The sequence below is a fragment of the Carassius auratus genome, chromosome 12 (genome assembly GCF_003368295.1).
Source record: "Carassius auratus strain Wakin chromosome 12, ASM336829v1, whole genome shotgun sequence".
Taxonomy (NCBI): Eukaryota; Metazoa; Chordata; class Actinopteri; order Cypriniformes; family Cyprinidae; genus Carassius; species Carassius auratus.
This window is the reverse complement of record NC_039254.1, coordinates 14840867-14862726: the sequence shown is the minus strand read 5'-3', so window position 1 is coordinate 14862726 and position 21860 is coordinate 14840867. Positions and strand designations below refer to the sequence as shown.

Here is a 21860-nt window from a genome sequence, read left to right as displayed (position 1 = left end):
CCACAGACACTGAATGTTTTTACATTAATGTCCAGTACAGCGCTCACTGGAGCTGCAGACACATTAATGTTCTGTACATGGCACACTGGTGATACAGACACTGAATGTTTTTACATTAATGTCCAGTACAGCGCTCACTGGAGCTGCAGACACATTAATGTCCTGTACAGGGCACACTGGTGCCACAGACACTGAATGTTTTTACATTAATGTCCTGTACAGGGCACACTGGTGCTACAGACACTGAATGTTTTTACATTAATGTCCTGTACAGGGCACACTGGTGCTGCAGACAATGAATGTTTTTACATTAATGTCCTGTAAAGGGCACACTGGTGCTGCACACAATGAATGTTTTTACATTAATGTCCTGTACAGGGCACACTGGTGCTACAGACACTGAATGTTTTTACATAAATGTCCTGTACAGGTCAAACTGGTGCTGCAGACACTGAATGTTTTTACATTAATGTCCTGTACAGGGCACACTGGTGCTACAGACACTGAATGTTTTTTACATAAATGTCCTGTACAGGTCAAACTGGTACTGCAGACACTGAATGTTTTTACATTAATGTCCTGTACATTGCACACTGGTGCTACAGACACTGAATGTTTTTACATAAATGTCCTGTACAGGGCACACTGGTGCTGCAGACACTGAATGTTTTTACATAAATGTCCTGTACAGGTCAAACTGGTACTGCAGACACTGAATGTTTTTACATAAATGTCCTGTACAGGGCACACTGGTGCTGCAGACATTGAATGTTTTTAAATGAATGTTCTGTACAGGGCACACTGTTGCTGCAGACACTAAATGTTTTACATACATTTTCTGTACAGGGCACACTGGTGCTGCAGACACTTAATGTTAAAAACATTTTTACCTCAAATTAGGGTTTTTTGAGCAATAATGAGTAAGTACTCAATTAATTTATTTTTCATTCATACTCATCGCCGGAGGGTGACCTCATGAATAAACTCCACAAGTGAGACTCACTGATGAAGTTCCAGGAAATTCAGCCTCTGCTGTAGATATAGTTGATAGACGTTTTCCTGATGAAACATGATGAAAATAAACAATGACTGCAACAATATATGCTTTTATCTCTGCTCTTCAAGCTATCTCGCATATTTTTAAAAGAATACAATTTAAAATGTATTCCTAATGCAAATTTATTCTGCCTATTGTATTACCATATGGACTCTGATTGGATGGTTGAGAGGTACTCATGTTTATGTAATGATCTGTTTAAATGAAGATATCTCTAAATACATTCTCACTAGTTCTTTATGAAGTTGAGGATATCTCCAAACGAACAGTTATTCTCGGACTCGTAGTTATTCTGTTTTTGATATCTTATTTTAATATCTGACTAGTAATTATTGCAATAGTATCTAGTATTTATTTAAATATTACTAGCAAGTATTCATTAGATACTAGTACTTATTTTTTAGATACTGGAATTTATTAATTAGGTACTTGTTCTTATTTATTAGATACTAACTATTCTTATCTTACTAGTCAGATCTGCTTTTTTTACTCGTCTTATGTTATGACTAGTCCAAATGGCTACAGTAGAGTTCAATTAAAAAAATACTAACAAAATAAAAAATCATACTAGTAACATTTCGAATAAATACTACTATCTAATAAATTTTAACTGGTATTTATTAAATAAGTACTAGTATCTAATGAATGAGTACTAGTTTTTAATAAATAAGCACTAGTACCTAATAAATAAGCACTAGTACCTAATGAATAAGTACTAGTATCTAATAATAATTACTAGTGTCTAATAATAAGTACTAGTTTTTATTGAATAAGTACTAGTGTCTATTTAATAGGTACTAGTATCTTATGAATGAGAACTAGTGGTAGCACTTTATTTGGTTGCACTTTATTTTACAGTACGTTTACTAACATGTACTTATAGTGTACTTACAGTGTATTTATCTAAGTAAGTTCTGGTAATACAAGGTAACTACATGGGGTAGGGTTAGGTTTAGGGGTAGGTTCAGGGTTAGTACCTAGTTATTACATAGTTATTGTAATTACTATAATAAGTACATAGTATGTACATGAGGAACAGGACTGTAAAATAAAGTGCTACCCTTTATTTTACAGTCCTGTTCCTCATGTATATACTAGGTACTTATTATAGTAATTTCAATAACTATGTAATAACTAGGTACTAACCCTGAACCTACCCCTAAACCTAACCTTACCCCTTGTAGTTACCCTGTATTACCAGAACTTTCTTAGATAAGTATTATTTAAGTACAATATAAGTACTTAAAAGTACGCGTACTGTAAAATAAAGTGCAACTGAACTTCTAAAAAATGCATACTAGTACCCAATAATTAACTACTAAGTATTAGTCACTAGTACGAATATATACTAGTACAAATTTAATAGTTGATATCTCAATGACGGATCCCCACTAGTAACAATATAAAAGTTACTAGTCACTATTGAATTAAGTACTAGTATCTAATGAATAAGTACTAGTATTTAATAAATAAATAATAGTATCTGATAATAAGTACTAGTATCTAATGATTAAGTAACATTAACTTTTAGTTTTCCAATGTTACTAGCCACACAGCATTTTTACTAGCCACATTTTTGTTGTTGTGAATTTACCTGATAAAAGTTGAATATGGTGTGCTAATATTTACTTGAACTAGATTTACAACTCTTTTAAATTTAAAACCACTGTACACACCCAAATCAAGACAACATAAATGTATAACAATAATCATCATGCTGCATCATTAACTCTGATAACGTTGTGTGTAAACCTCCTTTTTTAAATAAAACCATGTATTAAGATAAAGACAAAAAAATTGCTTCTCCTTGCATAATAAATGTGGTGCATGGATGTAGAAGATAAAAAAAAAAAAAAAAAAACTAAAGTAAAAAAAAAAAAAAAAACCTGTCTGTTTATATATCAGAATCAGACTCAGAATTAATTTATTGAACCACACTGGGAAATTCTTTGTTACAAGTTGCAATGGAAAGTAGGTCAGTCAAAAAATGCATGCCATCGTTCAGACAAAGTTGCTTTTATCTTTAATAAAGTTTGAGGGGAACGTTCCTCTCATCATAAAGAACACATTTTAGTTTGTGTAATTTTTGTGCTCAGGCCCTAATAATGACTACTGGTTACCCTTTGTGGACACCTTGGTAATTGAATCGCCATTGGCTAGTAAATATATATATAATATTTGTAAAATGGCATTTTTTTAAATACACTTTTAACATCACTCAGTCAAGCTTTATAATAATCAAGTATTATTAAATATAACTTAAGTAATTTGAATAAAATTTGATAACCATGTTTGAATGCATATTAGTCTTTTTAACTGAACGTTTTAACTTGAGAGGTGGTTGTTTTTTCTGTCATTCAATGTTTTCTGGAAAAAACTAACAAAAATACTAATAGGATAATATTGATACGGATTCTAATAATAAGAACTATAAAACACACTAAGGATTACTAAGGATTAATGAGCAGCTGGATTCATGAATATTAATCAGATTTTGTGCGTTCGCTTGAACTGATTTGCTGAAATCAAAACCGGCCAATGGGATTGTCATTTGCGCATTAACTCCACCCACTACCGCTAAACCCGGCTGTTCTTAAAAGCTGAAAACTTCCATAGGAACGCTGTTATTTTGACAAGAAAATACAACAAAGAATATTGTTTAAATGTGGTGAGTCAATTCACTCACTCACTCTCACTTGGTCTCTGTGTATGTGAGAGAGAAAGCGACGGCGATATCACAGAAATATCACAGATTGCTTGACGGAGAGTGAAACTCTGAAGCGATCAGTCAGAGTCAGAGTGTTTGCGAGTGAAAATATATCTATACTTAGCCTCCAATTCACACACTGGCAATTGTTCAGTCTGCCAAAATGGCTAGTTGGAGTCACTGTGTTACCCGCCATGAGCAAAATCCACCTGCATTTGGCGTGTTGACAGGTGTTAATGTCAAGCCCTGAGTACTAGTATCTAATGAATAAGTATTAGTATCTAATGAATAAGTACTAGTATCAAATTAATAAGTACTAGTATCAAATTAATAAGTACTAGTAACTTTACAAAAGACACTAGTACCTAAAGAATAAACACTAGTACCTATAGAATAAACACTAGTACCTAAAGAATAAACACCAGCACCTGAAGAATAAGCTGTAGTAGCTAAAGAATTAGCACTAGTACCTAAAAAAATAAGCACTAGTAGTTAATGAATAAGTACTAGTACTTAATGGAAAAGATACTAGTATCTAAAAAATAAGTACTAATAACATGAAAAAGATACTATTATGGATTATAGATTAAATGTTACAATGGCTTTCCATATTAGACGACTGAATGGTTTGAATGAATGATTCAATGGCTCACTAATAAAGACCGTGTCGCCACCTACTGGTGTAGTATTGTATCCTGCAGAAAAATCTCAACCACAGACACATAGACTGACGAATGTTTGTATGGAAAGCAGCATTTATAATAACTGTTAGAATCTATATTTTAGATTACAAAAACCTTTCTTTGTATGCTTCACTATTCAGCTGCAATACCATGGTACTGTATATTAAAGACCTGAGTCCATTCCAGAATGGATCTTTGATGGAGTTGACTCATCTGCAAACATTTTGCTTTGAAAAGGATTCCAAGAAGGATTTTTTTTTTTTCTTTTGTAATGTAATTATTCCTGCAATGGCCATTACACCAGTTTCAGTATCACATGATCATACAGAAATCATTCTTAAATGCTAATTTGGTACACAATTATTATCAATTATTAACAACGGTTCTTATTATTATCAGTGTTGAAAACTGTGTATGCTGCTTAATACAGTAAAAAAAAAAAAAAGGTTAATCAAAGTTGTCCTAGGACAAGAACGCATTTTGGTTTTAGGTTTTAGGAGAACTTTGATGAAAGGTTGTCAAATGTAGACTAGTGAATTTTTATTTTATTTTTTAAACCATAATAGTTTATTTAGGTATGTGTATGTGTCTACCTCTACCAAACTCATTTCAAGACTAAACCTACAGAAGTTTTTATGATTCAGTCATGCATATCCAAACTTTTCATGTCAACATTTCAGGTCTGTGAACAGGTATTCAATGGCCTAACAGAAGAAATAAGCTCATTTTGTTGCATTTTAATGTGCAGTCATCACCAGCAGGCCAGATTAGTTCTGCCGAGTGGACATAATGCATGAATAATGTATGGCTGGATAAACAGAGAGACAGAACGAGAGATTGTCCCGCTTAGAGTGAAGAGAGTGTCTGGTCTGACAAAAGAATAAGGTCATGGAAAACAGCTGGCAGACCAAAGCAAAGTAAGTGACGTAAGGTCCCAAGTAAAAAAAAAAAAAAAGATGCCTTCATATACTGGAAATGTAGGTTATAAATTAATCTAAAAGAAGAGGCCAAGATTTGCCTGGTTAAAACATTCCTGTGAGAACTGCACAATATGGCATGCATAAATAAATAAACAATCATTATCAAAAAAAGTAACTGAATTGCTGAAGTGTATGATGTTATCATAAAAACTGAGTAAATTTCATAAATAATTAAGAGACATTTTAAAATTAAAAATTTGAAGTAGAAAGACTGAAATTATAATTTCTTATTAAACATACTCCAATAATATTTGATTTACAGCCAAAGTATGTATAATTAACATTATTCAACACTAAGTTCCAGTGATTAAACTGAACTGTTCCCCATTTGTATCCATTCCGCCTGCCTCTTTTTTGCCTCTAGGGCAGGCGACACACTGGATGCATGGCGCAAGCGTCTCAGCTGCGTGGCGTGTCTGTTTTTAATTCGGCTCCCATGTTAACAGGTTAGAGCTTGCAGACTGCCTGCGTGAGACGTGCGTGCATGCTAGAAATAGAACCGACACCTATTTTTCACACGACACGCGATCATGTTGGAAGCGTTTCCAGGCAAAATATAATAGAAAAATATGTTTAAATGTCATTTTGTACACAAATACATATTAATTCATGACATTTTGATATTTGAAAGTCTATAGGTTGACATAAATTCAGATATAAATGTAATTTAAAAAATAAATAAATAATTATCGATTTTCAAATATTGCACCTGTCAAACATAGTCTATTTTGCTGTCAATACTGTTGACGATGTCCTTTATCAGTAGGCGTAGATGTAGGTGTGTAAAAAAAAGTTGATATTGTTTTTATGAAGACAAGAGCTTGGACTGTCGACGGCCTCCCTCTATGTCACCTACAGCAGCAGCAGTGCGCCAGCGCTACGTCAGGCATGGTTCTGGTGTGTAAAGACACAGAAAACGCAAGGCAGATGCCACGCTCCTGACACGCAGCATAGACGCCACGCAGCCAGTGTGTCACCGGCCTAGGGCTCTTCTCTGCAGGTCAAATGGTCATGCCAGTAGGTGGCGACAAGTGACTGTGTTTGTGGATGAGTCATTTAATTATTTAATCAACTGATTAACAAAAAAAAAAAAAAAAAACTGATTCATTCAGTCAAAGGGACAAGCTGGGATTGATGTTCACTGAAGCAGAGCGCAGATTCTATTGCGTAGCATCAGTTTTAATGTTTAAACAGAGCAAAGTAAGATGGAAGTAGTAAAGCATTTAATGCAATAGTTATATGATGGAAATGTTAAAATGACAGTAATATCCAGTGATGAAAACTACTAAACCTTTTTTTTTCAAATGTGGCATTTGCACTGAAAAAATGGTATCATTTACATGCTTCACATAATTCCTAGGATGTATTAGCCATATAAATCAGAGAAAATACTGTGCATATTTTAAACCATTATTTACAAATAGTTCAAAATGATTACTGCTAGAATTAGGCTAGACCTAGTATTCCAGTCATTGTTCTATTTCTTTCTAAATCATTATTATTATTATTATTATTATTATTATTATTATTATTTTAAAAAAGGTCCCCGATGTTCAAGACAAAATAGTTCCCTTTACTATCCTTTGAGGCCACAAGAGAGGAGGTTATGAATGTGGTGAAGCAATATTCATACTATAGAATATTCTTTTTTTTTTTCTTACTTTGCAAAGTAAGTTTCAGAGCAGATTTATACCTACACTGTATCCCATTTCGGATGCAGCTTCAGTCAATCGATTCATTCCACTGGCAGAACCACCGGTGGAGCTGAAATACAAAGTAACTGACTACAATTTCTGAAATGTAGTTATATATTAAAGTTATGGGGATCCGTCATTGAGATATCAACTATTCTGTTTTGACTAGTTCAATATTAAATTATTGTTTAATTAACTGTTATAAAACCAATATTATACAGTAACTGTAATCATGCTGTTGTTCTAAACATGAGAACAGCTGTGATAATCTATGGCTGTGGTAAATTTTAAGAAAACAGATTTTCAGTACAATTCTTTCTGCACAAAATGGGGTATTTTTAAATCAAAGTTATTATTATTATTATTATTATTATTATTAATTATTATTATTGTTATGACTAATGTGATACATCAGATTTGAGCTGTGGGAACACATACAGTGCAGTCTTATATTTAGTGGATGTTTTAAAGTTGCATTCTATAGGATTTATTTGATTAATCTATTACAGTGTTGTTACAGTGATATACACTCTAGAGCTGTAATCGGGCTTTAAAAGTTAGGCCCGACAGGACCCGAGCCCGACAGGTTTCGGCCTGAGCCCGACAAGTAAATTTTGATTGACAGCTTTTTTAAAGCACGAACCCGTTTACAGCCCAACATTATTCAAATGTGCGCACGCACACAGCTTTTTTGCCTTTTGTCAAGAATGAGCAATTTATTAATGTTTCAACATAATTTACTCATAACTAACGTAGACTAGACCACTTGGAAGTTGGAATAAAGAAATAAAATAAGTCCTGTGTCACATCGTAACATCTCAGCATTCTAGACGTAGGCTCATTTAACCTATAAATAGACCAACGCACCAATAAAAACAAGTCATTTAAAAAAAATTAAATTAAGATACATTTTAAATTAAGATGGGTATTTGGCAATAACGAAATTAAGATAAAGGCTCCGCCGGATTTGCTTTATTTAATAAAAGAATAATGCCAACATTAGCGTAAATACTCTGTCAACATTATGCATTTAAGACTCAATGAATATTTAGTTATCATTTGAAAAACCTTTACTCACAGAGATTAGGCTAGGTCTACATGTTTTTGTGGAGGAAAATGATTGAATCCACTGTAGAGCGCGTTCCTGTGCTCACTGATGGTGCGTCATTATTCACTCATTCTCATTATAAGCATGGTCAAAACTTTTCCACACCTCAGAGTTTGCTTTAGTTGCTGGTGCAACCAAAACGTAATCACCAGAGGCAAGCCTCTGTTACACCTGCTCAGCATTCATTTTCGCATCTTTCTCGCACTAATCGAAACACATCACATGACCGCTCGTTTACCTCGCAAACCGGAGTGCAAGCCCGAGCCCGGCCCCAGCCCGCGTAAGATGATAGAAATTAAGCCCGAATCCGACCGAACACGTCGGGTCCCGACGGATCCCGTCGGGTTCGGGCAAAGATCTTCAGCTCTAATACACTCACCTAAAGGATTATTAGGAACACCATACTAACACTGTGTTTGACCCCCTTTCGCCTTCAAAACTGCCTTAATTCTACGTGGCATTGATTCAACAAGGTGCTCATCGCATTCTTTAGAAATGTTGGCCCATATTGATAGGATAGCATCTTGCAGTTGATGGAGATTTGTGGGATGCACATCCAGGGCACGAAGCTCCCGTTTCACCACATCCCGAATATCTATTGGGTTGAGATCTTGTGGGGGCCATTTTAGTACAGTGAACTCATTGTCATGTTCAAGAAACCAATGTGAAATGATTCGAGCTTTGTGACATGGTGCATTATCCTGCTGGAAGTAGCCATCAGACGGGTACATGGTGGTCATAAAGGGATGGACATGGTCAGAAACAATGCTCAGGTGGGTCGTGTCATTTAAATGATGCCCAATTGGCACTAAGGGGCCTAAAGTGTGCCAAGAAAACATTCCCCACACCATTACACCACCACCACCAGCCTGAACAGTGGTAACTCTTATTCTGTTTACGCCAAATTCTGACTCCACCATCTTAATGTCTCAACAGAAATCAAGACTCATCAGACCAGGCAACATTTTTCCAGTCTTCACCTGTCCAATTTTGGTGAGCTCATGCAAATTGTACCCTCTTTTTCCTATTACTAGTGGAGATGAGTGGTACCCAGTGGGGTCTTCTACTGTTGTAGCCCATCAGCCTTAAGGTTGTGCGTGTTGTGGCTTCACAAATGCTTTGCTGCATACCTCTGTTGTAACGAGTGGTTATTTCAGTCAAAGTTGATCTTCTATCAGCTTTAATGAGTCGGCCCATTCTCCTCTGACCTCTAGCATCAACAAGGCATTTTCGCCCACAGGACTGCCACATACTGGATGTTTTTCCCTTTTCATACCATTCTTTGTTAACCCTAGAAATGGTTGTGCGTGAAAATCCCAGTAACTGAACAGATTGTGAAATACTCAGACCAGTCCGTCTGGCACCAACAACCATGCCACGCTCAAAATTGCTTAAATCACCTTTCTTTCCCATTCTGACATTCAGTTTGGAGTTCAGGAGATTGTCTTGACCAGGACCACACCCCTAAATACATTGAAGCAACTGCCATGTGATTGGTTGATTAGATAATTGCATTAATGAGAAATTGAACAGGTGTTCCTAATAATCCTTTAGGTGAGTGTATATTACCCCCATAAAAAATTAAATGTCCATTACTGGCGAGCCTCCCATTGGCTTTCATGAATTGAAAGGACAGTTTGGATACATCAGTCTCACTGTTCTTTTGAACAGAAGTTGTTTCACTTTGAGATATTATTACATCATTAATATAAATCTGATTACTTTGTTTGCAATATGGGATTAAAGAGTGACTCAGCTAATGGATATTTTGTCAATGACCAAAAGCAATAAATAGAGTTCTTAAATTCATTTACTGGAAAGATTATTGATTCCTTACACTAAGATTTGTTAGGATATACAATCTGTTCCATTTATTATAATTCCTTTACATGATCTGATTTACTGGCATTAATCTAGGTTAACTGGTAACAAGGAGTCCAGGAAAGATTTGAAGTTCCGTAAAGGCTAAAATACACTACACATGGATGTTAGCTGCCAAAACAGATCCATTCTGCAGATTTTGGGAAGTTGTAGTTAAGACTATGCTTCTATCCAGTTGGAGGATTTCAGTCATATTTGATCGTTTGAGCTGTAGCTAAATTCAGCTTAGTTCTTTTAGTGCTTGAGCATGTTCTCACAGTTAATTTATGGCAGTGAAGACCATGTTCTACAACCGATTTTACTCCCCCAAAAAAATCATATTTAGCCTATAGAAATTAACTGAACAACTAGTGGTTGATGTATTTAAACACATACCAGAAGTTGTGTTGTTCTCTGTAAGTGAAGTGAAAGAAATCACAGGGTACTGTATATTAGGGTTGCCAGATCTTCAATGTAAGCCACATACCTAAATATAGCAATTTGCACCTGCCTACTTTATCAACTCCATAAAATGGATCACTTTATGAGCCAAGCCAGAAATACAAGCCCAGAGACACTTAATAAGCATTGCTTTAATTACTTATTATAATAAGTGGACATGGCAACCCTCCAAGAGCGCTCTCTGCAAAGTAGCTTTCCAAATATAGACAAAACACGTTGGCTCCTCTGTTGACAGTGGTTTAAAATGACCTGACATAATGAATCTTTGGTCGCTGTATCGGTCTCATTACACTTACACTGGTAAAGTTCTGTGCCTGCTTAAAATTCTGTGTAAAGATGCACTACCATATAAAAGCCAGACTAAATTATGCTTGCTCAGGGACTGGTGTCAAAATTATACAGCTGTGATTTTTGTGTAAATATGTAAAACGGCTTTAATCTTCTGAACACAACAAACTCACGTATCTCTCGTGGCTATAACAAATGAGAGAGAAAAAAGAACAATTTCATAGAAAATAATTTGCTCTTGAATCCATCTAGACTAAAGACTGACACACTGGGCTAAGTTCATCAAACACACCAGTGGAGAACACCAACAGTCATGTCAGCAGTTACCATGGTCACCAATTGCACACTTATTGTGATACAGTTTGCGTTTGCAGGTACATCTTCATAAGCCAAGAATATTGCAGTGTGTCTGATGTTCTGCCTTATTTAATTAAAGAGAACGAATCGCCCTTTCAAATCAATCTAAACATAATTGAAAAGGCACTCTACCATATCTATTAAATTACATTTCTTATGCACAACACAAAAAATGATGGCATGAAAGTAATATTAAGCAATTTATATGAATACTTTAATGCTCTACACATTGTCAGTTTATTAACAGGGGACTATATTTGAAGGTTGAAATCTCTTTTAGCTGAAAACTGCCTTCCTGGTTCAGTGATGCCCTCTAGTGACTGCAGGTAACACGTGTTTGACCTGTTCTCATGTCAAAATACTGTGCTTAGTGTAAAATAACTACAACATTTGATGGGTTGTTTCTACACAACTTTGGGGCTGATGTGGACTAACCCAACTTCTGGGTTAAAAATTTAATGTATTAATTTAACTCATCAGCTGGGTTAGTCCATATTTGACCCAGAGTGAAATGTAACAACCCTGCATTTTTTAGAATGGAGAAATTATAAGTAAATGTTAGTTTAGCATCACTAGCTTATTTAACCTCTGGATGCATGTGATTTTTTATTTAGAGAGGAAGAGTTTTATGGATGAAATGTTTGGCTGCCCCCAGTCTCCTTCCTCTCCCTGTCTAGATATTTTGCCAAAATACAGACTGCAGATGGATTTCATTGTTTCCTCTTAGTCAGCTCTTATATTGTTTCTGACTGGCAGAAAAATAGCCCTCCAGTCCATTCATTATAAACTGCTCAGTAGTTAATCAGCATAAATTGTATGGATACTGTATGAAAATGTATAATTAAAATTCAAACAAAATGGCCAATGAGGTAAAAATAAATAAATAATTTGAGATCTATTTTTAAAAACAGTATTGCTTATTAAAGGAATAGTTTACCCCCCAAAAATGAACATTTGCTGAAAATGTTATCACCCTCAGGTCATCTGAGAGAGATGTAGATGAGTTTGTTTCTTCATCAAAACAGAATTAAAGAAATGTAGCATTTCTGTACATCACTTACTCTCCAGTAGATCCTCTGCAGTGAATGGGTGACGTCAATAGAATGAGAGTCCTGCATGTTTATAATAATAATAAGAAAAAGAAGAAGAAAGTCACAGAGTCCTTTTTAATGCAAAACCATATATAGCTAAAGCTAAAATGTTAGTTCTCTATCCATAAGTTTAGTTTATTCCTTTAAGTAAATGCATTTTGTTTTTATGATATTGCTTTTGAAAACAAGACAACGTACTGATTTTTGAAGTAGACATATATCTCAATGTCTATTTTATATACATTTATTTGTCACAATTACACTGTTGCTCTGAATATCTGAAGCACAAACATTAAAGCAACACTATGTAATATTCTCTTTGTTTAAAATTGGCAAAATGTATATAATGAGCATCATAAATCATCTATCAAACCGCCTTTTGGTCTTATCCCAAATCACTACGGTACATTTAGAATAAGTGATCGTTTTTGGACTATTGTAGCCTTTTTAGGTCGTCACCACTGCGGAGTAACAAATACCTGCGTGAATCGCCATAGACATAAACTTGGGGAAGTAGATCCGGTACTTCCGCGGGATGCGTGCAGCTCCGTTTATTAACCGCTAGAGCGCCAAAATTTACATAGTGTTGCTTTAATTTATGTTTATTAGTACATTCGCAATAGCTAGCTCTTCATGTTCGTATCATAGCAGTATTGAACCCTTATTCTTGTAATACTGTAGAAATATGTAAATATAATACTGCATCATGTGTTCAACTCAGCTCTGTGTAGCTCTTAAATGCATCTCTTTATTGTCAGCTGTGGAGGAGTTGAATTCAACAATACCCATTTGCTTTTGAGACTGAATACTATGTTTTGCTAAAGACCTAAAAGTAAGATTATTGCTAGTAATAGCTAACAGGAACAGCTAACAGTAATACATGCATATTGTGCTCCTGTGCAACCTTTCTCAAAACCTGCAGGTAAACAAACACTAGTGACTGCATAAATAGACCTCTGACTGCACTCACTATGGTTACTGTATCCATGTAGACTACAAGCCCACCTCACATCATGGCAGTCTAATCAAACCCTGTATAAATCTTTACAGTAGAGTCTGGCTGAGTTTGCACTCAGCATCAACAGACCATGACTAGTGTTTTCCATAAAGGAAAACTGGCTACAAAATAAGCAACAAATAAACATTATGCCAGTGAAACTTTAATAATAAAAAACATACAAATGCACATACAAAAAAAAAAAAAAAAAAAAAAAAAAAAGAGACATACATAATAATGGTATGATCAAAGGTCTTTTACGCCTAAAGGTGTATATAATAAAAAATGTATTTCAAGTAACAATATCTTACCAAGGTTAAAAAAATTTAAACGAACAGAAAGCAGTACAAATACAAACATACAGTCTTGACATTGCAAAATTTGTAAAACAGTCGATATAAGCTGGTATTTCAAAAAGTAAAAAAAAAAAAAAGACAGCTAAATTGCTATAAAAATAACCTGACAGCAATTTCACAGATACATATTGCTTATGTGGTTTTTAAATCAACTACAGACTACAGTCTGTATTGCTTAAAAAAAAAAAAAAAAAAATTCAGAACAAGGAATAGAAAACAAGGCATAAACATAAAAGCACAGTCTAGTGCTGTCTGCCTGAACATTATGAACAGCTTTTACTGACACAAATCAAGTACAATAAATAAACCAACAACAACCAAACTTTGATACAGCACAAGACATTATCACCCGTCCATATACTGCGGAAACTTTCTCAGATTGTGAAATCGTTGCAAAAACATTTATTTGCGGTGTAGTGTAGTGGCGCAAAATCTTCCATGTATATACAAAAAACAATACAGCCATCTCATAAAACTTGAGACATTCGAAAACATTGTTTCTCTAAGACTGATGACACATGGCACTGAGGACTCCACCATCTCCACATATTTCAATACCATCCAGACAGTAACCAAAACAAAATTGTGAATGCAGAACCAGAGCCTCCTAAAACAAGGCCACAAATAACAAGCCTAAGGACAGTCCTCTATTCATTTGCTAGCGTTCTTCAGTGTAACATCGGACATGTTCAGTGTAAAGTACGCTTCATCTATTTGTAATTAAGGAGTGGGGGAATTCATCTGCTGGAGAGCAGTTAATCTTGTAGTCGTGCTTCAGGCAACCGTTGCCACTTTGTCATAGTCATTAATGCATTCTGTGTCTGGCGTGCCGGTTTCCTCTTGGTTGTTGTTCCTACAGCACACAGCAGCGAGGAAAAGGCCAGCTCCTCCCAGCAGCACGAAGCTCCCGCTGAAGTAGAACGCCAGGTCATAGGAGTTCATCCAGTCGTAAATCCAGCCTGGAGATACAACAAAACAAACTGTATTGTGCTGTCTGTCGCTGTACAGGTAAACATTCCAGATCCGTACACTTCTGTCTACAAATTAAGAATTAACTGAGAATGCCATTTGATTTCTCATTCAGTTCTTGAATTGATGCTGCATCATAACTTTATAGAAGCAGAATTACTGTAAATGGAATGGAATTCAAACATCACATTTTTAATTGCTGTAGTTTTCATTTTTTAATAGCGGTCCACTTTGAAATGTCACCTGGGTCAGTAACAAATTCTGAAAAAAAAAGAAGCTTTTAACAATGTAGTTTTTAAAACGTAGAAAGTATAAAAGGTAGGGGTGTAACAATACACGTATTCGTATTGAACCGTCCACTCAACTGCACTCAACGATTCAGCCCAAAAAACGTAACAGGCTCTGTGATGACCTGAGATAGCCAGAGATATTGTCCAAAATATCAATTATTGGCAATATTATGAGGATATGGCTTTTCCAATTAATGTATACCTGTTGGCCAACATTCTTATTTTTATTAGGCCTATTATTATTACGAAGTTAATTTTATTTTTAAAGGTGCTGTATGTAAGTTTTTGACTCTACTAAAAACTAAAAAATACCATAATACTTCGCAGATATTTAAGGAACATGCTGAGTTAACATCCTTGTTTATCTGAAAAACAATGCTTCAGTCAGTTATTCTCCTTTGAATATGTGTGTTCCAGGCCGGAATGTCGGTCTCTGTTTTGGTTTGTGAAACCCGCCCACTGCCAGTTTGCCCAATTGTATTTCAGCACCACAGGTTGCCAGTCAGTGGAAAACACAGCGGATTTTATTTAATTCATCGTCAAGTGCTGATGTAGGCATATGTTTTATTTTTCTCCCTTTTTATACAAAATATTTCCAAAAGTGCAAACTGTATCAGGAAATATCTTGATTCTGAAGCATGTGTGAGTAAATGCATTTTGCAACTTATTATCTGATCAATAAATGGGCAAAGTAGATTAATAGTGCAATAATCTATTAACTACACTTAAAAACCCGACTTTTTACTTAAGTTCCACATATGGGTGTCATGCCATAAAATATTTTTAATATGACTGACTTTGTATTTAATGTGAATTAAATGTGTAAGCTACTAGGCATGTCCATCTCATGACTTGCCTTTCATGAGACACGCATCTCGATGCATAGCAAATGATACGATACATTAAAGATATATATGAAGCAGCTACCGATGCGATACAATTCACCCCTTTTACAATGCAGTGCGATCTGATTTCGATTCGATTCAACTCAATGTGATTCGATGCGATGGAGAAAATATGATCACTTTTAATGCCTTGAGGCCTGTTTCATAAAACAAGTTAACCAAATAATCCAGGCTTATTTAATTTAGTCTGACTGATTGTCAAATGAATTGGTTTGCGGATGTATGTTTTAATACATTGGGTATAAACTTATTAATCAAAGAGTGAAAGCTTTTTAGTGGTTATGAGCACTCTTTGCAAGCTTTCTAGCCTATAATCCTTTTAAAATGTAGAACTTTGTTCGAACACACACACGTTGCAAAGTTTTGGAAATGATGTCTGTATATTTATGCAGGATTCACTTTCGCAGTAGCAGTGATTTACATAGTGATAAACATAGCACTAGACAGGACAAAATATGTGAAAATGTGCATTAAGACAAGAGCACCCTCAGAAGCATCTTCAGTGATTATTTCTGGAACCTGGTTGATATGCTATATGCAAATGCACTAAATAAAATAATTGAATAAATGCATATTTACAATTTAAGCACTTAACTAAAATAAGTAGGCTATATATATATTTTGAATTAGATTTTATTCTTATAATATGAGTTTTCACTTTATATTTAATCAAAGTTTTATAAATTTTGTTCAGTTTTTTTTTATTATTTTATATATTCTTTTGAAAAATATGTTTAGTTTTTATTATTGTTATTTATTAGATTTTATTACATTAAACTGTAAGAAAATGTAAAAATTTTACATTTATTTTATTTGAAATAAAAAAAAATTATGATTTTTTTTTAGTTAACTTTAATAACAGCATCCTGGGTTTTATGTCATCAATTCAAATTAACTGATTCATTGAAAGGAATTCGATTTTTTATAATATTTTTTGCTAAACCTCTATTCTTTACTAATGAATTTGCAGACTACTGAAGTGAATTTTATGGGCTTGCATAGCTTCTGAACCCTAACTTAACAGATCTGAAATAAGCAACAGGTCAAAAAATTACCTGCGACCGGTGGTCCGAGCATTATACTAAATCCACCAAAGAACATCAAGATGCCATATGCCTCAGTCAGACGATCCATTCCCACCACCTTAGTGGTCACGTAGGGTATGACAGACCAGTTTCCAGAAAAAAACCCCAGCAGCGCTGAGATGACCCGCAGCCCAGCGTAGTTCTTGGTGATAGGGATTATGAGAAGAACCACCCCTGTTCCCAGCAGAGTGAAGACGTACAGAAAGATGCTGTTCATCCAGCGGACGTCCATCATGACGCCCAGCAGCAGCTTCCCCACTCCAGCAGCAATGGACATGATGGAGACCAGCGGGATGGTGCTGATGCCGCTGATCAGACCCTCGCTCTGGGCCAAATCCTCCAGGAAGAGAAGAGGAGTGTAAGCCCCCAAGCAATATGCGAACAAAGACACGCACGTGGCTAAGAAGACCCTGTTCTGAAGCAGCTCCGCCGTCGAGTGCAAGTATTCAGAGTACTTCTTCTGCTTCTTCTTCACAAGCCGCACCAACGCTGCGTAGCTCACAAGGCTCTTCCGCTCTTTCGTCTCCCCTGTGATTAGTATGTTGACAGACTGATTTTTCTTGATTGGGTCCTCCACGACAGGGGACTTTTCCAGAACCTTCTCCTCGGTCTTCTCGGCCAGCGCTGCTCTCTGTTTCAGGTAGTAGGCCGGCAGGTGCAGCGGTCTCATGAGTCCAGCACAGGCGATGATGTTTAGTGCAAAGCAGCCAATGAGCAAAAGACAGCCGTCGAGTCCGAAGAGTGCAATGAACTCATTCTGCACAGTAGCGTAGAGAAAACCTCCAATACTTGTACCTGAAAAAAAAAAAAAATGAGATGATTAAGTATTACTGGTTAAGTAATATTGGGATTGAACTGTTTTAGTTTTATGGAATATCAATGTAAGAAGTTGTAGGGCTGCATGATTGAGTAAAATAAAACCAAAAATGTCCTATGTCTCTGTGATTACTAAATCATAAATCAGTAAATCACACGTTCAGAGTGAAGCGCAGCACTGTGTCATTACACATGAATCAGATCATTATCCTCTAGTGTTTTTAGCGGCTCAGAGCGGCTCGGTTTGCAGTAAATGTTGTTCCTCACAAACTCCATCTCTGCATCTACTCGTTTGGGTCACTTTAACATGTATTTGGGAACATTATATGGTCCAACTTCAAAAAAAAAAAAAAGAAGAAGAAAAAGCTCTTAGCACCCTGTAGTCAAAATAAAAAGTTTGATGGTTAAACGTTTGACGGTTTAAGGTTACACTTACTAATATTAATAACTATTAGTATTTAAATTTTAGAGTTGTTTTTAAAAAAAAACTATTGTTTATTATATATATATATATATATATATATATATATATATATATAAAATACAGTGAACGATCATTTTATTCATTATTTTGTTTTTATTCAGCAATTTTTATACTTGATACTAATGACGATAATTATTATTTAATAATAATAAATATTATTATTATTATTATCATCTTACAGCCATGTTGATATATATTCCAAAAAATCTGGCCAAATAGTACAGCCCTACAAGTAAATGTATTATGAACAATATTTTTTTAATCACATTATAAATCACAAAAACAATATTTAAGCTATTCTTTCCTTAAACCGAGCAGCTTTAATATGGCTATATGGGTTAAACATGGCATTTAAATGAATAAATAACTATAGTTATATATATATATATATATATATTATTTTTTTTTTTTTTTTTTTTATTAACTGCTATTAAACAATATTAGAATTCATATATGCTCCATACATGTTGCCTGTTTTTCTTCTTATATTTGATAAAACTCATAAACAAATAAATGATAAATTAAGGCCAGCATGTCCAGACATTGGACTGGTAGTTTATTGTTTTTGAATAATCATATATTACCTGTTGTAATGATGCCAAGAGCAAGACCACGTCTCTTGTCAAAATACTGGCAAGTGATGGTTACAGTAGCAGCATACACAAGTCCACAGCCTAGTCCTGTGTAATACAAGTATGAAGTTAAAGAGAAGTCAGCAAAAAGGTTCACCTGCTCATAAAATATTCATTATTATCATATAGGCAAATATAATTGCAGGAAAACAGATTTCGGAGGGAGCTTAAGCACAAGACAATACTTAAAATCGAAATACCTCACTTAACTACAAATTAAGTTAATAATAAATGTGTATTTATGCTATAGGTTTTAATATCCTGATGAATTTGCAGAACTTTTAATATTTTGGTGAATTTTGGGCAAAATTATGAAACTAGGTTTTTAGAAATCGACTGTTTTATTTTTCCTTACTCAGTTTTGTAATATGTTACATAAATGCTTGATATGTAGTTCAAACTTGATGCTAATTAACAGGGTAAATCTATTTATTTTAACTGCTTTTCTGCTTTTGTTGTTATTAAAAATATGCTATTTTTTGTTGTTGTTATATGAAGATGAAATAATAAAAATAATTAAAACATTAAATAAATATAAATTATGCATGTTGGTTATATAAACATACAAATAAGTGTTTTTGCATTAGTAAAAAAAAAAAAAAAAAAAAAAAACCTCAATCTGTAATCATTTGAATAATTTTCTGTATAATTTGTCATTATATCAACCAACAGCTTCAGAAAAACCCAAATCAATCAACCACCATTTACACACAGGTGGCGCAATGACCCAATTTAGAAACAGTAATCATTCTAAGAGGAAATCTGAGATGCTCACCAACAACAATCCCATAGGAAAATATGAGAAACTGAACATTGGGTGCAAAAGCGCTAAGCATAAGTCCTCCAGAAACCATGACCCCACTGAAGATGGTCACAGGTCTGGCCCCGAAGTTCACAACACAGGCACTGCAGATGGGACCTGGGCAAGAGGAAGAATGCATCAAGAATGGGAAACTGGAAATAGAATTCAAATCAACAGCTGCTTAAAATGATCAGCTGTAAGTCGAGGCATAGAACTAGACAGATGACCAAGTGCAGATTTTGATCGACTTGACATGTCATCAAATGGCCCACTGAAACAAACAGAAAATCATTAGCCACAATTCTACCCCTATTGATTTGACACGCTGCTCTTCATTTTATAATGGTAAACAAGTTTCATAATGAAAAACAAGGTCAAGTCTTACAACAAATGGATGAGAAAGTAGTCTGATGTTTAATTATGATCGTATGGAGCTGGAAAGCATTCCATTCATTGTGGTTAACTGTGTTCCTGCTTAATGTTTACAATGGTATATTTACCAGGAAGGGAGGGGGGGGGGTGCAATGGAAATCATATGTTTATGTAGATTTAATAGACTTAATGCATCTGTTGAAAACTTACTAGCAATGAGTCCGACCCCAGACACGAGAGAGCCGACCAACGCTGTCATGCCTTTGCTGTCCTGGAAGGTGTTCAACCATTCTGGGTAAAGCACCCCCACTGACTGAGGCGAACCGTAGGCCAGGAGCTGACCCATGAAAGAGGCAACCACAATGACCCAACCCCATCCACCGTCTGGGGCTTGCTTAGTGTTTCGGGCACTCATGTTTACACTGGTGAAAAACAAATGACAGTCATGGCCACAAGTATTGTCAAAATGTGCTACTGAAGCTGTTGTGGTGCTCACATTGTTTCTACAAGTATTGGCAGTGACATAATCTAGAACCAATGGGAATGGACATTGTTTCTACATTATTTTTTAGGCCAAACTGTTTCTTTACAGTCGTGGTCAATAATTCTGGTTTTAATACTGTTATCATTTAATTTCTTTGCATACATTTTGCACAATGGACCATTTTTATAATGCTTTTCATGTCCTTTTTGGTGCTCAGCAATCTCAGCCTCCATTCAGTTGAATGGAAAATAACTGCTTAACATTACAAACATGCATGCATTTTTTTTGTCTGTTGAAACAATGTTCTCTGTATTTTATTCTTAAAAGGAAGTTTGTAGCATTTCTACCTCAACCTAACTTGTTTCGTAAAGAACAACACCTAGAGCAGGATGTAAAATACGCGCGCACGTCTGCTCGCGGAGGCGCGCACAGACGCACAATGGCAGAGAGCGCACAGCTGCAAACGTGCGCGCTCCTGAACCCTACTCAGTTACATTTTACTGCTATATATTCTGCATATATTGTTTTTTTTCTTTCTAGTATTGCTCAAATTTATAATTTAAACTGTCGTTGTGATTATTATCAACGAAAAAATGAAAAGAAAATTAGGCACACATAAAGACGTGTTCCATTTATAGACATGATTGTGAACTAAAATATCCAGTATATTACACAATATTCTATTAAAACAAATGACCATCTCATTAAGATCTCTTACCTCACCGACCGGGAAATGTGATGATTTCCGTGGTAAATTCTGTTCAGGATGTTGTTGAACAGGCTGTTTGGACAATACTGCGTTATGATCTGAAATGTCTTGTCATTGTGTCATAATGTGAGATGACCACTATGATCTATATGAATGATTGTGGATGTGTTGAGCTGGAACATCCCGATCTGTCCTTCATCATTGTGCGGTGTGTTCTGCGCGAGCTCCGGCTTTTGTTGCCAGGCGTTTAAACCGGTTTGAAGCTGTTCTCGCTGGTCCAGCTTCACATTTCGATGCTCCTCTAACTTCCTTTCTTATGACAGTGAACGCAGCCTGCCTGCAGTGACAACCCAACCGCGATCATTTCCCGTCAACACTTAAAAGACTTTTAAAGACATTGTTAAAAATGTAAACGCCATTAATCTGCATTGAAAGGTAGCATCATCTCTGTGCAGGGTATGCATGGGACGTTTTCTGTGACATGGACATATGGCATTTGCCATCTGACTGTTTTCTATAAATAATTTTTTACTGTATTTTTTTTTACTGTAAATGACATTGTAAACAGATGCCACGTGCATCTCTCTTTGCTCGTGACTGCGCGCTGCAGTTCCAGTCCAAACTGGTTGATGATGACAATACAGCAGTGACGTGTTACCGGGATCATCTGCT

The 21860-nt window shown here is 35.4% G+C and overlaps 1 protein-coding gene across 1 annotated transcript; it reads right to left on the bottom strand.

Moving 5' to 3' along the window:
• Positions 1 to 13876: 13876 nt before the first annotated feature.
• LOC113111935 (monocarboxylate transporter 9-like) lies at positions 13877 to 21629 on the bottom strand. Its single transcript, XM_026277197.1, has 6 exons — positions 21198 to 21629; positions 20206 to 20417; positions 19597 to 19740; positions 18774 to 18869; positions 16860 to 17684; positions 13877 to 14599 (listed from the first exon to the last, which is right to left on the bottom strand). The coding sequence occupies exons 2-6, from the start codon at positions 20408 to 20410 to the stop codon at positions 14415 to 14417; spliced, it is 1455 nt and encodes a 484-aa protein (XP_026132982.1). The 5' UTR covers positions 20411 to 20417; positions 21198 to 21629; the 3' UTR covers positions 13877 to 14414.
• Positions 21630 to 21860: the final 231 nt, after the last annotated feature.

Bases quoted from the DNA above. Each gene is read 5' to 3' on its own strand.
- LOC113111935 (XM_026277197.1), bottom strand. From the start codon at position 20,410: ATGAGTGCCCGAAACACTAAGCAAGCCCCAGACGGTGGATGGGGTTGG. The intron at 19,741-20,205 runs GTAAGTTTTCAA...CCTCTTGCCCAG, and splicing joins TGGGGTCGGACTCATTGCTA to GTCCCATCTGCAGTGCCTGT. The intron at 17,685-18,773 runs GTAATATATGAT...TTTTTTTTTCAG, and splicing joins TCTTGGCATCATTACAACAG to GTACAAGTATTGGAGGTTTT.